Below are 23433 nucleotides of genomic sequence, written 5' to 3' on the forward strand. Positions count from 1 at the left end.
AATGCTAGAGTAATTTTTTCAGAAAATGTTCCCAGACTTTTGTGGTTAAGCAATCCTAACTTTAAAAATTTGGAAAAAAATTAGATGTAGAATAAATAAATCAGTGGAAATATGTATGCTTATTATAGGCGGATTTTCATACAGACACCTAGATCTTGAAGGAGCATTTAGTGGCTTATATAGTTCAGATGGCATGCACTTACAGTATCTGAGGTAGGGCTGGATATATTTAATTTAGGGTTCAGTCTAGTATTGAGTTGGTCGCGGTCTTGGGGTGGGGCCAGATTTGAAAATGCATGTGCGGCGGTTGGGGGCTGGTATTTATGATTCATGAGATTTGTGCTCACATCATTTTATGACTGAGCAAAATTATATTTGGCAGATTAATAAGTTCAAGTACATTTATTAATAAATAATATATTGATATGAAGTTGTTATTAATCAAACATTTTTATTTAAAACCAATAAATGTGCCATGGCCATAATTATGCCACTCAATGGTGTCTGTGTTATTTATTTGGTAAATTTAATTTAGACTATAAATAAGGGAGAACATGCAATCTGCATTCCCATTTCCACAGAGGATCCATTACAATTTTAGACTACATTGGTACTGCTTTACAATGCAAGATCCTGCATCAAGTTTTAGTTCAATTTAAGTAGATTTGTATTTCCACACAAGTCTATGGAAATGCAAAACAATTTGAAGAAGGTCAGAGGGAGGTCAACTATAGCTCAAATGCACCTATCAATGAATGCACCTATGAATAATCTCAGTAGTATCTCAAGTTTATGTTAAACTGATGCCATCCATACAAGCTGTATGCCCATTGACACGGGTCCTAAAGCTCAGGGTAGGCTTTTAATGTCCTATTGATTATAAAGTATTAGAGGTTACACATTACAAATTACTTTAATTAACCCTTTTATTTTCAATTATGAGCTTTAACTTTTAACAGATTATAACTTTTAACAAAATATTGAAACTTATCGAACAGCACCAACTGGATATTTTCATAAAAGTTGCCACAAACATGAAAAGGCCATAAGCATAGCAAGATTTTTTATACATACCTCTACAAAATCAAAATGCACAAGCCAAAGCAACTAAACATATTGCATTAGCTTTGCAAGTACACATTTCCCATTGTCATAAAGAAGGCAAAAATATTTATGATCACATTTCTCACTTTTAGGAGAGATGTCTCAACCTAAACTCTCTAGATGGGCAATGAAAGAGTAAAAGAAAGACAATATCTGATTTCCATCCCATTGTACGGGGTGGAACTGATGAATATCATAAAAGATTATTTAGTCATTTAAACTGTCCCCTTCTTGATGGACACAGACATTTCATTAAACTTTTAGGCAACCCCTGAACTATTTTCTTATTCATTTAAACATTTAAACTTGTGTTTAATCACTTGCACACATTCGTAGCTGCATACAATTTATTTTTTGCTAATGAATTTATTCAAGTCAGAACATTTTTTCTAGCCTCAGTGTGCAGTAAATACTTTAGAGATTGTGACACTCTCCACATAAATCATAGGCTCAACATCTACTCAATGACAAAATGCAGTGTTGATGCTAAACTACAAGATTATTTTAGGCTAAAAGTAGTTCATTTGTTTGTGGACCTTACTAGAGTTAGTTTTTTCTTTTCTTATATGTAGTTCTTTTGGGAATATCAGTAGCCCACTTCAGGGCCTCTATATTGAAAAAGTTGATCATAACTGGTACATAACAAAATATAGATTTGTATGATGTAAAAAAGTAGAGCGGCTTAAGTCAGATTAAGAGAAAAAAAATATATAACAGCTTTATTTGCATGATTTCAAATACTGATTGCCAGAAAATAATTTATCTCTACACATGACATACCTTTACAAATTGGTGTTGGTGAAGCCCATTCATACATTCCATTTCTTCTCCGTATGCATGTTGCATTACTGTTTCCAATCATTTGATATCCAGCCTTACAGTAGTAGTAAACTTTTGAACCAAGCTCAATGCCTGTCTTGTTCAAAATCCCCCCATTATTTATTACTGTGTGCAAACTACAGTAAGCAGCTGTGAAACAAAATATGAAGATACAAAAATAAGTAGATGAAACATCACTTATAAAGAATTTACAATACTTCCTGTTGTTGTGGAAACAAAGGAGCCAAAAGCCTTAACACACTCAAATTCCTGTTGTAATTTAGTTAAATTTTTTTGCATTGCCTTAAAATCAAACATTCACATCAGCATCTTTCCATGTTTGATGATGCAGTTTGGTTATTTTAAATTGCTCCCCATAGCATACTAATCCTATCCCTAAAAACCATAAAGAGCTTCAGCCATAGTAAGATAAGTAAAGCCAAAGCCATAAGTTTTTTAGTTCATGTAAATTATGATGTAAGAAACATTATTACTTGGAGGCTTTAAAATAGTTGATAACAGTTGATAACAACACAGCAATAGTTATACACAGAAAAATGAAATTTTACCACTATTTAGTTATCACAAAAAAATAAATCTCAAACTTTTTTATTTCACTTTTGATTAGATGAAGGAAGGTTTAAAATCCATCTCAGGTTTTGGTTTAGCACATATTTCTCAATGGGAGATTTCTATTTACTTCCTGTCTCAGCTAAAATAGAAAGTAAGATGAAATCTTTCCAAAGTAAAGAAAACATTTTCTTTCACCACAACAAGCATCTCCGCCAAGCCTGCTCCCATAACATTAGAACATTTTGGATTTTCCCTCACTTTTTGTATAAGTAAAAAGAGACACTGACACCAGCAAAATTCTTACAGGGCGGTTGACCTCTCTCTACTTTTTATAAAATGTAAAAAAATAAGTTTGACTTTAAAGTAAATCCATGCCCAGACGTTGGGTCATAAAGCATTTACATAATTTGAACAAGCAGTAAAATTATTTTAAAACAAACTCTCAGTTTCTGCTGTAGCTATAGACTTATATAGAGAAATTAATCTACAAATTTCTGATTTTCTATTACTTTCAATTGTGCCAGATTTTTGGCAGCCTATCAGACCTCTAAGGTAGACACATAAGTGTTTCTAAACTGTTAGAAACTGACTGCAGAGTGTTTGTTGTGATCTTTGTGGATTTATTAGAATGTGTTACTTTACATTACAAGCAACTAGATAGGTCAGTAATGAGTTGTTTTAAATCTCTTTAAGAGGGATGAGCCAAATTGCTCTGGGTTTGGTTTGAGCAGGGTGCAGTGAACTTAAAAGAGGTTTGAAAGCTGATCCCAAACCATTGTGCAATAAAAAAAGCCAAATCTATCTAAATGGCGTCTTCCCCACAACACTGGTCTGGTCATTTTGGCGGTCCGCAGGTGGGAGTCTTCTCAGCATCAAGATGCCCCTTTTAAAAATAAGGGGGGGCTCCAGATATCATCCCCCATGCAAATAAGTAAAGGGCACATAGTACCCCTACTCATTCACAAAAAAAAAATGTAGCCTAGAAATAAAGACACCCAAATATTTTACAATTTCTTTATTAAAAATACAAAACTATCAAAAATTCCTCACTGTAAAGCCATTGTAAATCATAATGACTGCTTCTATATATGATGTCCAGCTCCTGACAAAAAGTCAATGTTTGAGCACTTGTCAATACCTTCAAGAAGCTCAGTACAAACCTTGGTCTAAACCATTAGCTCACCCCTACTCTTCAAATGTGTGTCAAGGATATGTAAATAATTTATTGTTCATAGTCTAGAAACAGGTGCACTTTAAATGCACATTAAAGCCTAAATCTATGTTTTTTTGTGATTTTAAATAGTTAATTTGCACCAAGCTGGTAAAAACAAACTATTTGCTTCATTTACAGGTGCGTCTGCTGGGAGCACTGTATAAACTATATGTAGCATCCTGCACCTGGAACGAAATTAAACCAGGCTGAACACTGCTCAGCCATTTACAGAAGGCATAATATTTCATCAATAAATACAAGGGTTCCTCTGATTGGCTGAGGTGGAGAGGTAGGTGGATGATGTCACGGCTCAGCCCAACTTGATTTTGTTCTGGGAATACTGTATGTACTGGAGCTGATGCTACATACAGGGTATTCCCAGTGGGCACATCAGTTGGTGAAGCAAATAGTTGATTTGAAGCAGCTTGGTCCAAACAAGCTAAAATCACAAGAAACCTGGAATTAAGATTTATGGTTAATTGCTTAGAAAATAAAATACATAGGAAGTCAAGAAATACCCCTATGTGTAAATACAGTAAATATACAAAATCAGTTAAAAATAAAATTGAAAAATGGCAATCCGCTGATGATAAAATACCTTGCATACGGTTACAAACCTGAATATCGAATTTTGAAACCTCTTTTATTTGTAGCATGATCTGTTGACCAGCGAAGAAAAACAGTGTTGCTTTTGCTTGTAAAATTTTGTTGCCCTGTTAAATTGCCACTTAAAGCCACAATAAGTGGGCTTTGTCCGGATGGCCCTTTAAAAAAGAATGTAATAGGAAAATCACTTTCTGCTCTCTGAGGCTTTTCTAAAGAAAAGTACATTTTATTCACTGTATTTGTGCTGGCAATTTACAATATTATTACTATGGCATAAAATAATATTGACTGCCGTGTTGTGATTTATGCCATGATTTGTATGCTTTGGTATAAAATGATATGAGATTTTAGGTGTGAGTATTATAATAATATTTAATGCAATATACATAGGATTTTTACATTACACTTAAAAGGTTACTTCATATATACATTTAACACTTTATCTAAATATCTGCTTATCCATATCTATAATCTATTTAATGTAAACATTTCCAAGTAACCAAAATGTCATATCAAGTTATGTTGCGTTCAGTATACTGAACATACATTTAATTGATGATAGCTATTCAGTCAGCTGTAATTACAGCATACCAATAGTCTGTGTGTGTTTTATAATTGCAAAGTTTTCTTACCATCAAATACCTCAAGTTCATCAAACTGTTTTTCACTTTGAAACATATCCACAAAAAATGATATGGTATAACCAGGTTCAATCCTAATGCTCCAGGAACATGTCTGGGAATTAGGATAGTTTTCAGGATATCCAGGGCTAAGGATGACACCAGATGATTCGTGCCGCATGTCATTTGCAGGACATTGTGCTACAAGAGATAAATCAAAGCAGCAAGTTATACATTTTGATAAGGCTAAGCTACATAGTTGAAAAAAAATGTCTAATAACAGTAATTGTACCATTGGTAATCTACTACTATGGCAACATTCTTAGAATTACTGCACATAACTATTATCCCTTGCAGTTCCTTTTTAAATGAGCCAAAAAGACCCTTTAATAATTGCATCAACATTTTCAGGATAGTTTCTATGAGAGATTAGGTCAATCTTTGAGATGCAACTTGGTCATTTTTTGTTTCTTCAGCATGTGAGATTCAACTGTTATTGTTCTTTTAAATGGAAATCAGCCACATTTTACCTAGTGTAAAGGTTTATGGCACATCTCTACTATCAGAGCTGATCCGCCCTATATGCTCACTACGCAAGCTGCGTATGGTCCTGCCACTGTGGGGGGGGGGCAAGTGCGGAACGGCTCTGCTCCCGGAGCTCTAACCTCAATCCGGAAATTCTTACTTTCCCGTTTTTTTTCCACCGACGCTGCTAGAGGTCTGTGGCCGATGGAGACAATGTCTCCACCGGCCGCCGTTTTCCCGAAGACCAAAACAAACAATTACTGTTTAGTAATGACTAGGTGGCTGCCAACAGAATTTGAACTGTGCCACCGTTCACCTCCCCCCATTGCCATCTGACTGTGACCTGACGTGGGAATGGGGACGGGGTGGGCGGCGCCGCAGCTCAATTGCTATTGGCAGCCACCTGGCTATTTTGTCCCATTCTGTTTAGTAATGGTGGCGGAGAGAGTCTTCACTGCTGGGAATGCCTGATGTGAGGAAAGGGGAGGCTCCACTGGGGGATGCCTGGTGTAAGGGAGGACTCTGCTGGCAATGTCTGATGTAATGGGGGACTCTGCTGGCAATGCCTGTTTTAAGAAAGGACTTCACTGGCAATGTCTGATGTAAGGGAGGACTCCACTGGCAATGCCTGATGTAAGGGGGGACTCCACTGGCAATGCCTGATGTAAGGGGGTACTCCGCAGGCAATGTCTGATGTAAGGGCAGACTCCACTGGCATTGCCTGCTGTAAGGGATGACTCCGATGGCAATGCCTGCTGTAAGGAGGGACTCCACTGGCAATGCCTGATGTAAGGGCGGACAACGCTGGCAATGCCTGCTGTAAGGGAGGACTCCGCTGGCAATGCCTGATGTAAGGAGGGACTCCACTGGCAATGCCTGATGTAAGGGAGGACTCAGCTGGGAATGCCTCATGTAAGGGAGGACTCAGCTGGGAATGCCTGATGTATGGGAGGACTCAGTTGGGAATGCCTGATGTACGGAGGGGCTCTACTGGGAATGCCTGATGTAAGGAGGGACACTTTTGGGGACACCTGATGGCATCTGATGGCAGGTGACGTGGCAGGTGACACACTCAGGGCTTCCACTGATTCTGCATTATGGTGAGTTGAATAATTGCATTCTATATTACAATGTAATAATATAAATAATGCACTTCAATCATCCTCACACCATACCAACCATGGTGGGGGGAAGTATTATATGTGGGGTGTATATTATCAGTGGGGGGCACCAGAGAGTATTATAGGTGTGGTGTATGTTATCAGTGGGGAGAAGTATTATATATTATATGTCATCATGGGTCAGGTAGAGGGCCCCTTAGCAGAATTTTGCTTAGGGCCCCAGGGAGGTCAGGATCGGCACTGCTACTATAATACATCTGTGCCATAGTTCAGGTGCACTAACTAACTACAGTATATCTAGGTAATGAAGATGAGATCTTGTATTCCTTCAAACATATAACACTGTTTATTTTAGAATTGATCATCAATTTAGAGTTAACAGCCAATGACCCTAAATATATTTCTCTATGTATAACTAACTACAGTATATCTAGGTAATGAAGATAAGATCTTGTACTCCTTCAAACATATAACACTGTTTATTTTAGAATTGATCATCAATTTAGAGTTAACAGCCAATGACCCTAAATATATTTCTCTCCAGCATATATAGCAATAACCAATATGTTTGGTGCAATGGTCTTTTTCATATGTCTGTGCACCATATGTGCCTGTATGTGGGGGTAAGGGCTTCTAAAACCCTTTTATATTTACATTTATTTTATTAAACTTTATTTTTTAAACCTTTTCTATACTTAAACTTAAAGCGGAGCTCCACTCAAATGGGGAAGTGCCGCTTGTCTACCTCCTCTTCCCCATGCTGCCCCATTTGCAAACTTTTGAGATGTAGGGGAGAGTGGGTACTTGTTTTTGACAGGTATCCGCTCCCACTTCCAGCTAAGTTCCTCATGGCAAAGTGACCCGGAAGTTGGGTTCCCCACTTTCCTCCCACAGCCAACCCATGCACAAAGCGCAGCGCGAAGCATGCACAGTAGGAAACTGTCTGGGAAGCCACAAGGCTTCACTGCTGGTTTCCCTTTGACAAGATGGCGGCACCAGCACTTGAGAAACACTTTAAGAACTGGCTTGGGCGAGGACACCACTGGATGCCTGGACAGGCAAGTACCCTAATAGTAAAAGTCAGCAGCTACAGTATTTGTAGCTGCTGACTTTTAATTTTCTTTTTTTGGGGGGGGGGGCAGTGGAACTCCTTGTTAAACGTATTGATATCACAAGAGGGCTGATAAACTCCTATATGAATGCATAATACAGATGAGAGGTGACCCCCAATGCCACCTCTTACCTTGAGCTGACCAAGCACCCCAGAATGGTTGAATTGGCAGCAGCAAAAAGGTTAAAGCCTATCCAAACATTTGGTTTAAATCAACTAATCATATTTACGTGTATCAAAACAAAAGATGTTCAATGTCTTTTAGCTTATGTTTTTCTAAAGCAATTACAGCCTGAGTAGCAATGTCTGTCTCCTCTAGTATTTGCAGAGTGGGACCCTTGTTTTAATTGTGAAAGCAGTGGTCTCCCCACAGTGGTCCAACACACTCCCTACTAAATCCAAGTTATGGCTCTTCTGCAGTCATTCTGAAGACCAAAACTAACATGCACCTACAAATGTTATGCTCTTTAGAGTTATTCAAAATCCCAGACACAAATAGATGTGCAAAATAATTTCCTTATGTGACTATTACTTTTTTACTTTTTGTAACTTTTCAATTATGTCTAATACCGTATAATAAAGATGTTTACTTGCCAAATACTATTCACTCTTTTCAGCAAATATTATATAAAGTTGCAACTTTTGAACTATGTAAATGCATTCTATGACTTTTTTGTATATCATCTACTGATATCTATCAGGTCATAATAAAACAGGGCTTTTTGAAAACCACTCTTGTCTTCCAATCTGCTGTCTCTTTATGACCAATTCATATTTCAAAAGTAAGAGGTAGTAAAAACAGATATGTTATTCAGCATAACAGATTCTAGGAATGTTTCCAAATTTCACAATGGATTCTTACTGCTGGCAGTGTAATTATAGACCTTTTCGCTAAGCTGCAGACAATAAACTTTAACACGTCCCTTAACTGAATGATCAATGACAAAAACATAATTATTGTTACTATCAAAAAGCAGCTAAAAATAAAACAGAAGGGATTTCATATGCAGACAGTGCTAAATTATTTACAGACTACATATTCAGCATTAAATATATCATGTGTGCAGTGATCAGAGCCAGGCCATTAACATTTATTACACAAGTGCTTTTGATTTCCTCCTATTTTAAATAAAATCTAAAGTAACTGTATTGCCAGAATCTTCAACATGATCTCTATATAGATGTAAGAAGGTGAAAATATTATTTTTATTAATAACAGTAAAAAATAGTAAAGCTATTTTATTATTTTACTATAAAAATTACAGATAACCTTGAAAGATTTGTCATTTAATACAATATGTTAAATAGAAGTTTTGTTTTAAACTTTTATTCAAATAATGAAGCTCAACACACCTGGGGGAACTTTTTTGTCTTTGGTAGAGTACAGAATCGTACTGTTAGGCACTGCAACTGCACAAAAAGCTAGTGTGCAGAAAAGTTCCTCAAAAGGAATACAGTTCCTCAAAAGGAATAAAGACATTAACTACCTTACACCCAGGCCAATTCTGACATTTCTGTCATACATGTAAAATCAGCATTCTTTTGTTATAAAATTACTTAGAACCCCAAAACATGATATATGTTTTGAAAGCAGAGACCCTGGAAAATAAAATGGTGGTTGTTGTAATTTTGTTTTCCAATGTTTTTATATAACTATTTTTTAGCACACATTTTTAGGAAAAAATATACTTTAATGGATTTTAGTGCACACCGACACAATGTAATACCCATTTTTTGGTAACATATAAAAGTCAATATATACCTAACATGTCACTCTTTAAAACTGCGTACACCTGTTCAATAAAGAAAAATTACGGTACCTAGAAAATCTCACTATGGGGCAATTGGTGATGGACACCACAAGGACGTGCTAGTTTCACTAAGAAGCCCCCTTAAGCTGTTATGCTGAACTATGATGGAAGCTAAAATCACAAATGTTGAAACTAACATTAGCAGCATTATCTCCACGATCAATAACATTGACACACAAGAGACTAAAATGCAAGACACTAAATGGATAAAAGACAAGCTGGCAGACATAGAGGATAGATCCCCCCAGAATAAGATTAAAATCCACGGGATACCAGAATGGGTGCAGCCCTCTGACCTACCCTCCTATGCACTTGGCCTGATCAAATCCTTAATGCCTGATCTGAAAAACATTGACTTGGTTGTTGACTGCATCCACAGGCTTCCTTAACCATCCTTCTTGCTTGCAGCAGTCTCTAGAGATGTGATTCTCCAAACTCACTTTTACCATGTGGCAAGTTAAAAAAAATTGCAGATCTCTCCCAAAATACACTAAGCCGCCGCAGACAACTCAACACAATTTCTAAAGCACTGCACAATCACAACCTCCAATACCAATTGATAGCGACGGCAAAAAATTCCCTCACCCACATTGGATCTAAACATATTGTGTCCACAATCCAAGAAGGCCTACACCTCCTGCAAAGATGACATATCATTTCTGACACACCAGATACAACACCTATGGATCAAAGTTATGAGGGGACTCAACAAAACCACCCAATACCTCAGAGAACCAATAGTCACCACTCTTGTTAAACAGTAGCTGCAGGAACAACTACCCTTAAAAGGTCCTGTGTAATGTATGTCTTCATTCGGCCTTAGGAACTTTTTACCACAACTTTTTGAATTCCTTGGCACTGGTTGTGCTTACATTTAGGGGACCTTTTCCAAGTTACTGACCTAGATTTTTTGTTATTCCTATTTTTTTTATTTTTCTTCATATCAAGAATTTTGTAATACCTGCTTCTGGTTACCAACCACATCCTCTCAGTGTTTCTCCCAAGAGCAAACAAACCTATCATAGCATATCGCTCTTACCGAGGGGATTTCTCCTCAAGGAACACTGTGATTTATTCAACCTTACCAAGCCACAGTCTTAACATCTGACCTACTACAGTGCCTTGCAAAAGTATTTACCCCTTTGGCATTTTTTGTGTTTTGTTGCCTCACAATCTGGAATTTAATTTACAGAACATGCCCACAATTTTGAAGATTTATTTTTTTATTGTGAAGCAAACAAATAGGACAAAATAACAGAAAAAGTCAATGAGCATAACTATTCACCTCCTAAAGTCAATACCTTGTAGAGCCACCTTTTGCAGCTATCACAGCTCCAAGTTGCTTTGGATAAGTGTCTATGGGCTTGCCACATCTTACCACTGGGATTTTTGCCCGTTCCTCCTTGAAAAACTGATCCAGCTCCTTCAAGTTGGATGGTTCAGGTGCCATCATCCGAAAAAGGGCCGGACGCCTAAATAGGAGGTGGCAGTGGCCATGGATAGATTCATGCTATGGATGCACCGCCACTGGTGAAAACACAGAATACCACCTTGTCACCCACTATTGTTGGCTCCAAATTGGAATTTAACTATCTACCAACCAACACACCCAAAGGAGCCTCCCCCCATAGAATACAACTACTAATATCAGTGTTCTCCTTATTCATACCCAATCTCTCAATGCGAACATGGCAAGATAAAAGTGTTTGCTTTATCTCAGATCTCTGATCTAATAACCTCCTTAGACTCTTCACATCACTGCAAAATGCATTGCCTCTTACTCTGACAAACTACTACCAATATACACAAATAACCCACTGTCTGCTCCATAAACCCTCACCTACATACAGATGTACACCTACTTACATGGAAATACCTTTCATCACCCACAACAAACATAAAAGGCATCACACTATTCTATAACATGCTAGGGGAAAAGACATTGTTTAGTAAATCTCTACCTTTACTGAATTGGCAAAAGGATATAGGAAGCTCCTTCAGTGAATCAAAGTGGTGAACAGCCCTAAAAACCAACTTCAAAGCCACTAGATCCTCAAACCTCTGAGAGCTAATGCACAAAACTACCCTTAGATGGGACATTACCCCATCTATGATCCCCGCATATGACCCTACCACGCAACTCCTGTTCTAGAGAAACTGCGGAGAAATAGGGAATCTATTCCACCTTCTCTGGCAATGCACCCAAATATCTAAACTCTGTCATGAGTCATTCCAACTTCTGACAGAAGGGACAGGAATAAGGCTAACCCCCTCTCCAGAATTTGCCCTTTTACGCATTGGTATGGAAAACATCCCCTACTGTTTACACATTATAACAACCCACATTCTCTTGGCTACAAGACTAACCATCGTCCGCCACTGGAAAACTCTGGATATCTTAACCAATAATTAAGTAATAGCCTTGGTACACACCCATGGTTCTTATGCATGTTTGCTACATTTGAGGCTTCCTTACCTTCAGTTTCTAAAATATGGTTGCACTGGCTAGAGTGGCACAAAAAAATGAGCACCCCTAATGTATACAATTTAAACCCAAATGGGATTGACAACACTGTATTCTGTGAATGTTGGATCCTGGTATGCTAAACACACTTGGAATCATTTTGCAATACCCCACATATCTCTTTATATTCCGTATCAATGTATGCACATATCAATATGTACGCATACAAGGTAACCTTATGTTGATATAACATATTTATGTTCCGTTATGTTTTTAATTCTTTATGTTAAATGTTTTAAGAAAAAACTACCAGAACTACAGGTGGGACATGTTCCCTTCCCCCATGACACAAATTGTTCCCAGGTGAGGTCTCTGGGGGTGTGGGACAATACCACTCACCTTACACTTAGTATTACATTTTTTTTATAAAAAATGTTTTCAGCATTGTTTCTTTTTTTATCAACTTTATTGCTATCACAAGAAATGAACAACACCCCTTGTGATAGCAATAAGCATGACAGGTCCTCTTTATGGAGAGATTTGGGGTCTATAAGACCTCAGATCTCTCCTCTGCCTTCAAAATCAATCAAATTAAGATTGGTTTGATCAGATGCTGTACAAGTTGGTAATTGCTTGTAAACCTCAATCTGAAACAATATGAAAGTTGCTAAATCCTCCTTGCTTTCAGTTTCTTACATAACAAAGGGAAGGCAGGTATGAATGTACTTTACTCCCCTCTCCTCCCCTTAGCACACCAAGTGGTGGTGATCTCGGGCTCCCCAATCACCCTGGAAAGCCCGGTAAAGGCAGAAAGTGGCAGGGCAGGGCCTTCCTTCTGCACCTTTTAGAAATGATTGAGCAGCTATATAGCCACTCAGATCATTTCAACAAGAAACCCCATTGCCGGCTAAAAAATTTGTTACTGGAATTATACCTGCAGATGCAGACATCTTCCCGGTATAACCACTTAAACCAGGGAACTATGCATACATTCTTATGGGTTGAAGAGGTTAATGAAAATCTGACAAATGTCTAACCTTCCATACTCTACCCAAAACTTTAAAGAGGATATCCAGCCCAAAAAATATATATATATTTTTTTTTAGTTGGTTAAGAATAGAAAAGGGATCGTCCCTTTATCAGTTTTTTATACTGAGTCAGCAAAGCATGAACTAAGGAAAATTATTTTCAAAAGGGAATAAGACCAACAGATTGGGTAAGGGTATGAAAGCTTTCTGTTGCTGCCTGTGACTCCACTGGAGCAACAATTTTCTTTATTAGCGATGGCTGGAACCTCAATCAGATGTGTCTCCATGGAAAAATATATATTTTTTATTTTCTTTCCCTGTTATAAATTATTACCATGACAGAAAGTATGTGAAAAGCTCCGCACCGAAATTAAAACATGATGAAAATTCCAACTCCTCACAACTCTTTCAATAGACTGTAATAGCAGTTGATTGTTAACAGCCTTGCTGAGATGGATAGATAAAGTGAATATAGAAGGGCTTAAAGGTTAAGTTCACCCTTTTAGACAGAATTTCACTTTTCATAATAAATAGAAGCCTTGAGTGTTCATTTGAGTGTTTTAAAAATGTTTTATTTGCTTCCATCACTTCCTGTAGGTCATATGACATCCAGGAAGCTTTGAATCCCAGAATGCACTGCCTTGTGCATCACAGAAAAGGGCTCAATAGGGTGTGTTCACATCTCCCTCATTACTATACCACCTTCCACCCACTGTTTGTACAATCTGATTGTACAATCTTATTTAGATCTACTATCAGCTTTGTAGTGGAAGGGCATGTCTGATTTGATTAAACTTGAATGAATTAGTCAGGGGGATCCTCCTATTCCATAGCTCTGTTAAAACTAAAGAAAATTGTACAGAGATTGTACAATCAAATTGCATAGTGTTGAACAGGACGGCGTGGCTGGGTTCTGGAAGGACGCTATGTTTCCCCTCTGTTTGGACTGTGGTCCCTTTAAGGGAACAAAAAGGTTCATTAACTGGTCAGTGGAAGTGGGTTTAAAAAAAATACAGGAAGTTGTAGGTGTGGGTGGAGGAGCATAGAGGAGACTGTGGATGGTGGACAGTGAATTGTTGTACAGTGGTGACAGTGCATCGGCAGTATCCTGCCTGGATGTGTGTATGTATGTATGTGTAAGATAATTAAAAAGCTTTTTCTTTTCTGCAAAATAATTACATTAATGGTTTATTGGTATATAGGTGAGCTGGAATAAAAAAAAAAAAAGTAAACTTAGCATTTAAGTACATTAATTGTTACTCTCTCTTTTACCACCCATGTGACCAAATATGTGGGCATTTGGTTACATGATTGCTGCTGAATTGGGAGATAAACCAATGCCCACTGTGGCCCCTCTTCTAAATAGTAAAATACACAATTAAATAATCAAATGCTTACTCATGTAACCAGCACAGAAGGAAACCTGGAGTTGCATTCTTTCCAGGAAAAGTAATTATTTCACTTCTTCCACTATTGTTTTTAATTCATCCTGGCAGAACTGTTAACAAAGTTTTAACTTAAGACTGGAAATAACAAAGTCCAAGAATAAACATCAATGAGACATCTGCCTACCCTTATGCCACGTACACACGAACGTTTTTTCAGTCACAATAAACTCTGACTGGTATTCCGACAGAGTTCCGCTGAAATGGTCTTGCTTACACACAATCACACCAAAGTCCGATCGTCTAGAACGTGGTGACGTACAACAAGTACGACTGGGCTAGAAAAAGGAAGTTCAATAGCCAGTAGCCAATAGCTGTCCATGCGTCGTTTTTAGTCTGTCGGAACAGCATACAGACTGTTTTTCCTGATAGGAATTGATTCCGTCTGAAAGATTTAAAACGTGTTCTATTTCTAGGTCTGTCAGAATCTTAAAAAAAAAAAGACAGAAGAGGCATACATACGATCGGAATATCTGATGAAAAGATTCTGTCTGACTTTTTCTGGCAGAAAGTCCGACCGTGTGTACACAGCATTACTTTTACCTTACTCTAACCACCTTCATCCTGGTGAATGGATATAGTGTATTTAGACAGTGGTTTAAAAGCAGCTTATGTAAGAGAAAAAGTGAGAAAATACTGGGTACTACGGATAAAAAGGATGTGTATATGTCTTGTTGCCTTATGAGTTTATGTGAAATCTCCATTAATAGCTGTGAAATATTGTAATTAGGAATATGTATCATTTAGCTTGTATCTATGCAGGCCAGAAGATAGTATCTTCACACATATCTGTGAGAAGACCAGACAAGACGGGGCCCAAGCTTTTGTGTACAAACAATGGGATTCAAACCACATTGTTTTACACAAATTCACTTCACTTCATATGCAATGAAGGGAGGCCAATATTCCTGGGAAAATTCAAGTCAGTCTCTGGCACACAAGTATTTGCATTAAAGGGGGGTGATTTAGGCAAAGTATAGGTAAGCTAACCAATCAGAAGTCATGCTATGCCAAGCAATGAGGCATCAGCCTGTATTGATATACACGGACTAGATGGGAGGAATCTCTCTCTTTAACTGGTTGCCGACCGCCGGCTGTCAAATGACGGCCAGGCGGCGTGGCTCTTGTGGCGGGAGGGCATCATATGATGGCCTCCCATTTAAACAGGGAATGCGCAAGATTGTGCGCACACATCCCTGTTCCTTCGGTGGCGGCGTGTCACAGAGACACTGCTGTCCACCGAGGGGGGTGAACAGCCATTGGGCATGGCTGTTTACCACGTGATCGGCCGTAATGATGCACGTCGGTGGAGGCATGTTCCCGGGAACACTGCTCATCACAACGCTGGTAAACAGCCATTGGCCGGCTGTTTACTCACATGATTTGCTGTGATCCTTTCACAGCCGATCACTAAATGTCAACAAACCGTGGTAACGAGATGTTACCGGGTAGTCCTCCTCACACACCGATTGCGTGTGAGAAGGAGATTGCGGTAACATCTCGTTACCGCTTACAGTACACACCAATCACACTGATTTCCCCCCCAATAAAGAGGACCTGTCACCACCCATCATAGTACCTGTCACTCACAGTCCATCTGAGTACCTGCCACAGTCCATATGAGTACCTGCCACAGTCCATGTGAGTACACGAGTAGTCGAGTACCTGTCACAGTCCATCTGAGTACCCGAGTACCTGTCACAGTCCATCATACTTACTGCCACTGTGCAGCTCATTTTGCACAGATGCAAACCTGCTCTTCTGGGGTTCCTCTGGCTGCTCTCACAGCTCCTCCCCACATCACATGACCCCCTGGGAGGAGCGATCGCCCAGGGGATTAACTTGTGGGCTCACTCCTGAGTCCAGCATTCGGAGTCCAAAGAGGCCGAATGCAGGACTCGGCCCCACACCCCGGCACCCGCATAATTGGATTTGATTGACAGCTGCACTGCTATAAATCTATCCAATCAAGAGCTGAGAACCCCAGGCAGAGAGACAGCGTGCCCCCCGTGGGTCAAGTTCCAGGGCTTAGGTAAGTAAAACGGGGGCTGGGGGGCCAGTCACTGGCAGGTGTTTCTTTACCTGAATGCATCCATTACGGTGAAAAAACACTTAGGTTTACAACCCCTTTAAGGACAGAGCCTTGTTTTGAAATTTGATGTTTTCTAGTTTTGCTAGAAAATTACTTAACCCCCCCAAAAGAAAAACACCCTAGCAAATAAAATGGCAGTTGTTGCAATACTTTCTGTCACACCGTATTTGCGCAGTGGTCTTACAAGCATACTTTTTTTTGGAAAAAATACACTTTTTTGAAGTAAAGAATAAAACAGTAAAGTTAACACAATTTTTTTATATTGTGAAAGATGATGTTATGCCAAATAAATTAATAACTAACATGTCACGCTTCAAAATTGCGCCCGCTCATGGAATGGCGACAAACTTTTACCCTTAAAAATCTCCATAGGCGATGTTTAAAAAATTCTACAGGTTGCATGTTTTGAGTTACAGAGGAGGTCTAGGGCTAGAATTATTTATTATTGATACCTCACATGTCTGGTTTATACACTGTTTACATATGCGAGCGTTACTGCCGTATGCATTCGCTTCTGCACGCAAGCTTGGCGGGACGGGGAGCGTTACATTTCTTTTCTTATTTCTTTTACTTTGTATTCATTATTTGTACACTGTTATTTTTTTCAAAAAATATGTTATTCCTATTACAAGGAATGTAAAAATCCCTTGTAATAGAAAAAAAGCATGTCAGGACTTTTTAAATATGACATCTGAAGTCAAAAAGACCTCAGATCTCATATTTACACTAAAGTGCATTAAAAAAATGTAGTTTGAAAAGAAAAAAATGTCCCTTTAAGAGCTATGGGCGGAAGTGACGTTTTGACGTCACTTCCGCCCTGCAATAGTATGGAACCAGATGGAGGCTATCTTCCCCTCATTCAGCTCCATACCACATAGGGAGAAGGATCCGATATCTTCTGACACTACCGATGGCTCTGGTAAGTGGCGGTGGGCACCAGAGCGCGGCAGGGGGGAGGCCCCTCTCCCATCACCAATAAAAGTGATCTTGCAGTGAATCCACTGCAGAGACCACTTTTATCTGAAATCCGGCAGCCCGCTGAAAAAAAGAGGATACCAGGGTTATGCCATAACAGCGATATTCCTCTTCAAAGTGCCGACGTATGATGACAGTGGGCAGTCAGCAAGTGGTTAAACTGCATTCATTCAAGTCTATATGTGACATGGCCTTGCGGTACGCTGCCACACATTGTAATGCACTGCATTGCAATAAAATGCATGCCTACATCATTTTATCACAACACACATCAATGCAGAAACACAACACTGTGATTTAGCACACTGCATAGATGAAAAACAACCTCCAGAGGGCTTATTTACAATTTTGCATATCTTTGATTTTCACCATTTTGCAAAAATGTACAATTTAAAAATTAAAACAACTTGTTACTTAATAAATCAATACAGTTTTATCTTTTAGATTTAATAGGAAATTTGTTGCAATTGTATAAGCTATATCATGTCTGTGTCTGGTAATAAAGAGTTTCGTATAAAGTACTTAAAGCTAAAATATTGTTTTGATAAACATATACACATAATACTTTTATGTAAATATTCTTTGGATATATTGGTGAAATTTTATCAAAATGCATGATTCACAGCATGGCTTTCTGTGTCTTTATACAGGCATGCTCAAAAGTTTGCATATCCTGGCAGAAACTGTGAAGTTTTGGTATTGATATTGAAAATATGACTGATCATGTCAACAAAAATGTATTTTTTTAGGGATAGTGATCATATGAAGCCATTTATTATCACATAGTTGTTTGGCTTCTTTTTAAATTATAATGATAACAGAAATCACCAAAATGGCCCTGGTAAAAAGTTTACATAGCCTGGAATGTTTGCCCCCCATACAAATAAGGTTAAAATGGACATTAAAGGTTAATTTACCATCTGTGGCTTTTTAAATTCTTAAATTCTTAAAATCTGCGTATAAACAGTCAATGAGTTGTTAGCTCTAATGGAGAAGGCTAGATACTGAGCCATGGGGAGCAGAAAATAACTGTCAAAAGACCTGCGTAAAAAGGTAATGGAACTTTATAAGGATGGAAAAGGGTTATTACTGATCAATCCCTTATTAAGAAGTGGAAAATTCGGGGATTTCTTGAAACTAAGCCAAGGTTAGATAGACCAATAAAGACTGCAGCCACAACTGCCAGAAGACTAGTTCTGGATACAAAGAAAACCCAGTTAACTTCAGGAGAAATACAGGCTGCTCTGGAAAATGACAATGTGGTTGTTTCAGGGAGAACAATATGATGATACTTGAACAAAAATGAACTGCATGATTGAGTTGCCAGAATGAAGCCTTTACTGTGCCAATACCACAAAAAGAAGCCTGGTTACAATATGCCTAACAACACTTTGACATGCCTCACAGCTTCTGGCACACTGTAATCTGAATTGACGAGACCAAAATAGAGCTTTATGGTCACAACCATGAGTGCAATGTTTGGAGAGAGGTCAACAAGTCCTATAGTGACAAGAATACCATACCTACTGTGAATCACGGTGGTGGCTCACTGATGTTTTGGGGGGGTGAGCTCTAACGGCATGGGGAATCTTGTGAAAATTGATGGCAAGATGAATGCAGAATGTTATCAGAAAATACTGACAGACAATTTGCATTCTTCTGCATGAAAACTGTGCATGGGAAGTTCTTGGACTTTCCAAGGTGACAGTGATCCTAAGCACAAGGCCAAGTTGACTTAGCTACCAAAGTCTTTGCATGACCTGGAGGCATTTTGCCAAGATGAATGGGAAACTATACCACCTGCAAGAATTTGGGACCTTATAGACAACTATTTCAAAAGATTGGATACTGTCATTAATGCTAAAAAAGGGGGCAATAAACAGTATTAAAGCAGTAGTAAACTGCAATAAATAAATGCCATATTGTGCTAGTATGCATTTTATACTGCTGATAGGGCTTCCATCTGCAATTGGTCTTCCTGTATATTACCAATTCTCCAAGGGTATGCAAACTTTTGAGCACAACTGTATCCATGAGAGATATACTATATATTTATCGTAAGCTTTTTTTAGACATTGATAAATGTTTTGGGGGCTGTGTGGGTTTGGTGTGGAAACTGCATAGGTTAGTAACTTGTATGTTTTATTCAAAAAAATAAAATAAAATTCTCAGGCCCATTATTTTATATGAGTAACCAATAAAGCTGTATATTGCTTTAATAGCTATAGGTGGATGACTATATAAGCCTTTTTTTGTATATAAATGATTTCCTAAAAATACTATTTGACACAGAATATAGTTCTTGATATTTGATGATATGATGTCTTCTCTCCCAGACAAATGTGTAAATGCAGTATACAGAAATATTAGGTCTGACTGATTTCTGTGGGAATAATCACGTTTCTAATTTTAGAAAACATTGCTGTTTTACAAATGAAGATTCAAACTAACAAACTAAGGGGCTTCTAGCATGTTTAACCTCTCTTTTTATATAATATGTACATTAAGTATTAAATGTTTAATAAGTGCCAATACTGTGTATAAAATACAGGGACCAATGCTACCCAATTGTATTGCCTCCTTTTCATTATGACTCTGGCAACCTGAAATCTGATTGGTTTCTATGGTTTATTGCACTTTAAACAAACTTGCCCATATTTGCATTATCTTATTAAATGGGCCCATAATTTACTTTCAATAATTAATTTTTCAGCTGGCTCTATTGTTAAAAAAATAATAATATTTTACTTTACATGTTATATTTATAGTGACTGACAGATAAATTAAGAAAGCTGAAAATAATGTAAATTTACCAGTCAAAGATGCCACAGGAGAGTCATTAATTTTGAAAATCAGTATTAATGAAAATTACATGCATTGACTAATCCAGCAGAATCGAATAACTTTGCATATTAATTTCATTTTGTTTCACATTTAGAAAATAATTAACTTACCTTCACAGGTAGGTAAGGAACCCTCAAACTGCAGCTGGGTAATCAATTTACAGGTTATTATATCATTTCCTACTAAGGTAAACCCCGGGTGGCACTTGTATTTTACAAAATCTCCTGTAAAGTAAGGATTATATATTGAAACTTTTATTGAGAAAACAGTCAACTCTAACAGAATACTTTGTTAATTTAACAAGAAGGATGCATAAAGAGAATACAGCAGATTATGTAGCACACATTGAACAGATCTCTAGAAAATGAACCAGAATTAAATATCAACAAAAATTACTAGAGTGGAATAAGAATATTTATGTTTATTTAGCTTAAAAGGGGTTGTAAACCCTCAAGTTTTTCACCTTAATGCATCCTATACATTAAGGTGAAAAAATTTCTGTCATTGACTGGCCCCCTAGCCCCCCAAATGCAATGACGCGGGTGGTGGGGGTGGGGCCAAGTCCTACATCTGGTGCCTATGGATGCCGAATGCTGGACTCGGTAGCATGCCCACGTGGTAACCCCCCGGGAGAGAGCTTCTCCTAGGGGGTTATACGATACAGGGAGTAATAAGCATAATATTTTACTTACAAGATATTAAGACCTACACCTAGCTCCAAAGACAAACCTTGCTCTTCACATGCAAGGGAAAGGATTAAAACCTGTATCTTTTTGTAATTCTAAGCACATTAATTCATTATGAAACTATGGGCTGTTTTAGACAGCATAAGTCAAATAGCAAAATATTCAGCACTCTATAGAACTCTCAAAATTATCTAACTGTACTAATAGAGTTAATATTTTACATTATATTGTGCAATGTAAATTCAACAATGCAGATTCATCTCATACTACTGGATGTATAAAACTGCTCCTAGTTAGACCAAAACACACAACAGTATGGTAGTTCTTAAATTTTGAAGTTGTAGGAAGAAAGGACTACCTTTCAGGGCTTAAGAAAAAGGGATCCTGGCAAAAGGAGGATTTAGTTTTTTTATGTAGAAAGAAGACACAGGAGCCCAACTCTGGCCTTGCCCCTCTCTCCCCAATTGGCTAGCTGACTTTGATTGACAGCAGTGGTAGCCAATGGCGCCACTGCTGTGTCTCAGCCAATCAATCAGGAGGGAGAAGCTTGGATGGCTGAGACACTTGTGGACATCGCTGGACAAAGAGGGACCTCAGGCAAGTGTGAGGGGGGCTGCTGCACACAGAAGGCTTTTTATCTTAAAGTGGATGTAAACCTGATTCATGAAACTTGAGCTGGGCACATATATTTGCAGTGTTTTGCTATCTCTATTCAAAACACTGCAGCCTGATAACTTCTGACAAGTTCACTGTCATATATGATAAAAGCAGCCTGAGTTTTGTATTGGGCCGGTTACTATAAATTGATAGAGTGCTGCTGAACTATTCAACAAACATATCTGAAAAGTCTCTACCTATGAGTAGAGGGGGTGTGTGCCTTTCCTCCAATCAGCTGTCTTGGCTGTATGCCCAGGCTTCACTGCAGTGCTGAACAGGAAGAGAAGATCTCGTAACACGATCTGGACTTTCTAAATAGTATATAAAGCTGAAGACAGCATATATACATGTAAAACTTATGTGGGGAGATTTGTTTCATCCTTGTGTATCATCTGAGGCTGTTCACTTCACTTGGTACATGTAAGGGGTTTACATCCATTTTAATGCATAGAATGCATTAAAATACAAAAAAAAAAAAACCTTCTGCCTTTACAACCCCTTTAATGAGGCATCAGGGATCTGATGTCTTACCTGTCTCACCTGAAGCTAATAAAATTCAGATGGGAAAGTGTAACATGGGGACCTACAAGTAACATTGTACGTGTCCCTTCTGGGTCTGTAACAGGAAGGGTCTCCCTCTACCTGGCAGCACCTGCCATACTGATTCTGGCTCTGCCATGTGTGAAGCCCAGGAAACATGGCAAAAGTGCACACAGGAGGGACTGGAATGCTTCTATCTGACAGTCAACAGCCTAAGAATATTTACACACACTGGTTATGCACACTGGTGGCTGCAACTGCCTGGAGTGTGCATAAAACGCCCCAAAGCCAAAGTAGTTTCCACATCAGTGACAGTAAAAGGGATAAAACTATAAAGTTAGGCTAACCATTTAAAAACAAGCACTAAGGTCTGTCTTTAAGTAGCTTTATTTATCTTCCTTAAAGTACATCTAAACCAAAAAAACGAAAGTTTAATGTATTGTAGCTTACCAATCTTTGGATTAGGTATTCATTTTTATTTTAAAGCCTCATGCATATTGAACATTGTTGCAGCTCCTGTTTTTGGCTTCAGGCTTTCTTCTCTGCAGCCAGTAGACTCCCCAGCATGTTATCCTATGTGTCCATAGGCTGTTATCAGGTTTTTTGGCAGGGGCGTATTCTGGCTGGAAAAAAAACCCCTAGAACTAGTGGGTTTTGAGAGGAGTTTTTCCGCTGGTAAAACACTCTAAATTTGATAAAAGCAAAAAAAAAACACTGAAAAACACAGCTATTCCGCGTTTATCAGTGTTTTTGAGCTTAAGCTTTTGTGGGAGTATTGTTTTGCTAAAAAAAGCAACAAAAAAAACCTTAAAACAGCTATTGCAAAAATGAAAAAAATGATTGAAGCAAGAATGCTACAAAACTCGTTCTACAGCTACAGCTTTGTACAGCTAACTCTACTGGCATTTTAATAATGTCCAGTGTGCATGAGGCCTTAAGGTTGAGGCCTTAAGGTTAAGGACATTATTAGCAAGTACAGAAAACCACTGTTAATCTTTCCTGATATGCAGTGACCTTGTCATTTCCTGTGAAGAACAAACAAAAACGTATCTTTATACTGTAAAGAACAAACAAAAACTATCTTTATACTGTAAACTATCAGTTCACACCATGTAAAGGAGATGAACAAGGATAGATGTGTAAAATTCACCTGGCATGACAACTAAGACTGCCCCAACATAGAAATAAGTTTATACATA

General features: G+C 38.2%; 1 protein-coding gene across 1 annotated transcript in view; it reads right to left on the minus strand.

Moving 5' to 3' along the window:
- CSMD1 (CUB and Sushi multiple domains 1) overlaps nt 1-23433 on the minus strand; it is a 2539710-nt gene that overhangs the window by 324048 nt on the left and 2192229 nt on the right. Inside the window, exons 46-49 of the mRNA XM_077487775.1 lie at nt 20462-20575; nt 4948-5136; nt 4327-4473; nt 1885-2073 (exon numbers count right to left, since the gene is read on the minus strand). Of these exons, the coding sequence (XP_077343901.1) occupies nt 1885-2073; nt 4327-4473; nt 4948-5136; nt 20462-20575 (639 nt within the window). The remainder of the gene's footprint in view (nt 1-1884; nt 2074-4326; nt 4474-4947; nt 5137-20461; nt 20576-23433) is intronic.

This window comes from Lithobates pipiens, unplaced genomic scaffold (genome assembly GCF_037356315.1).
Source record: "Lithobates pipiens isolate NorthernLeopardFrog02 unplaced genomic scaffold, aLitPip1_a1.2 Scaffold_18, whole genome shotgun sequence".
Classification (NCBI taxonomy): domain Eukaryota; kingdom Metazoa; phylum Chordata; class Amphibia; order Anura; family Ranidae; genus Lithobates; species Lithobates pipiens.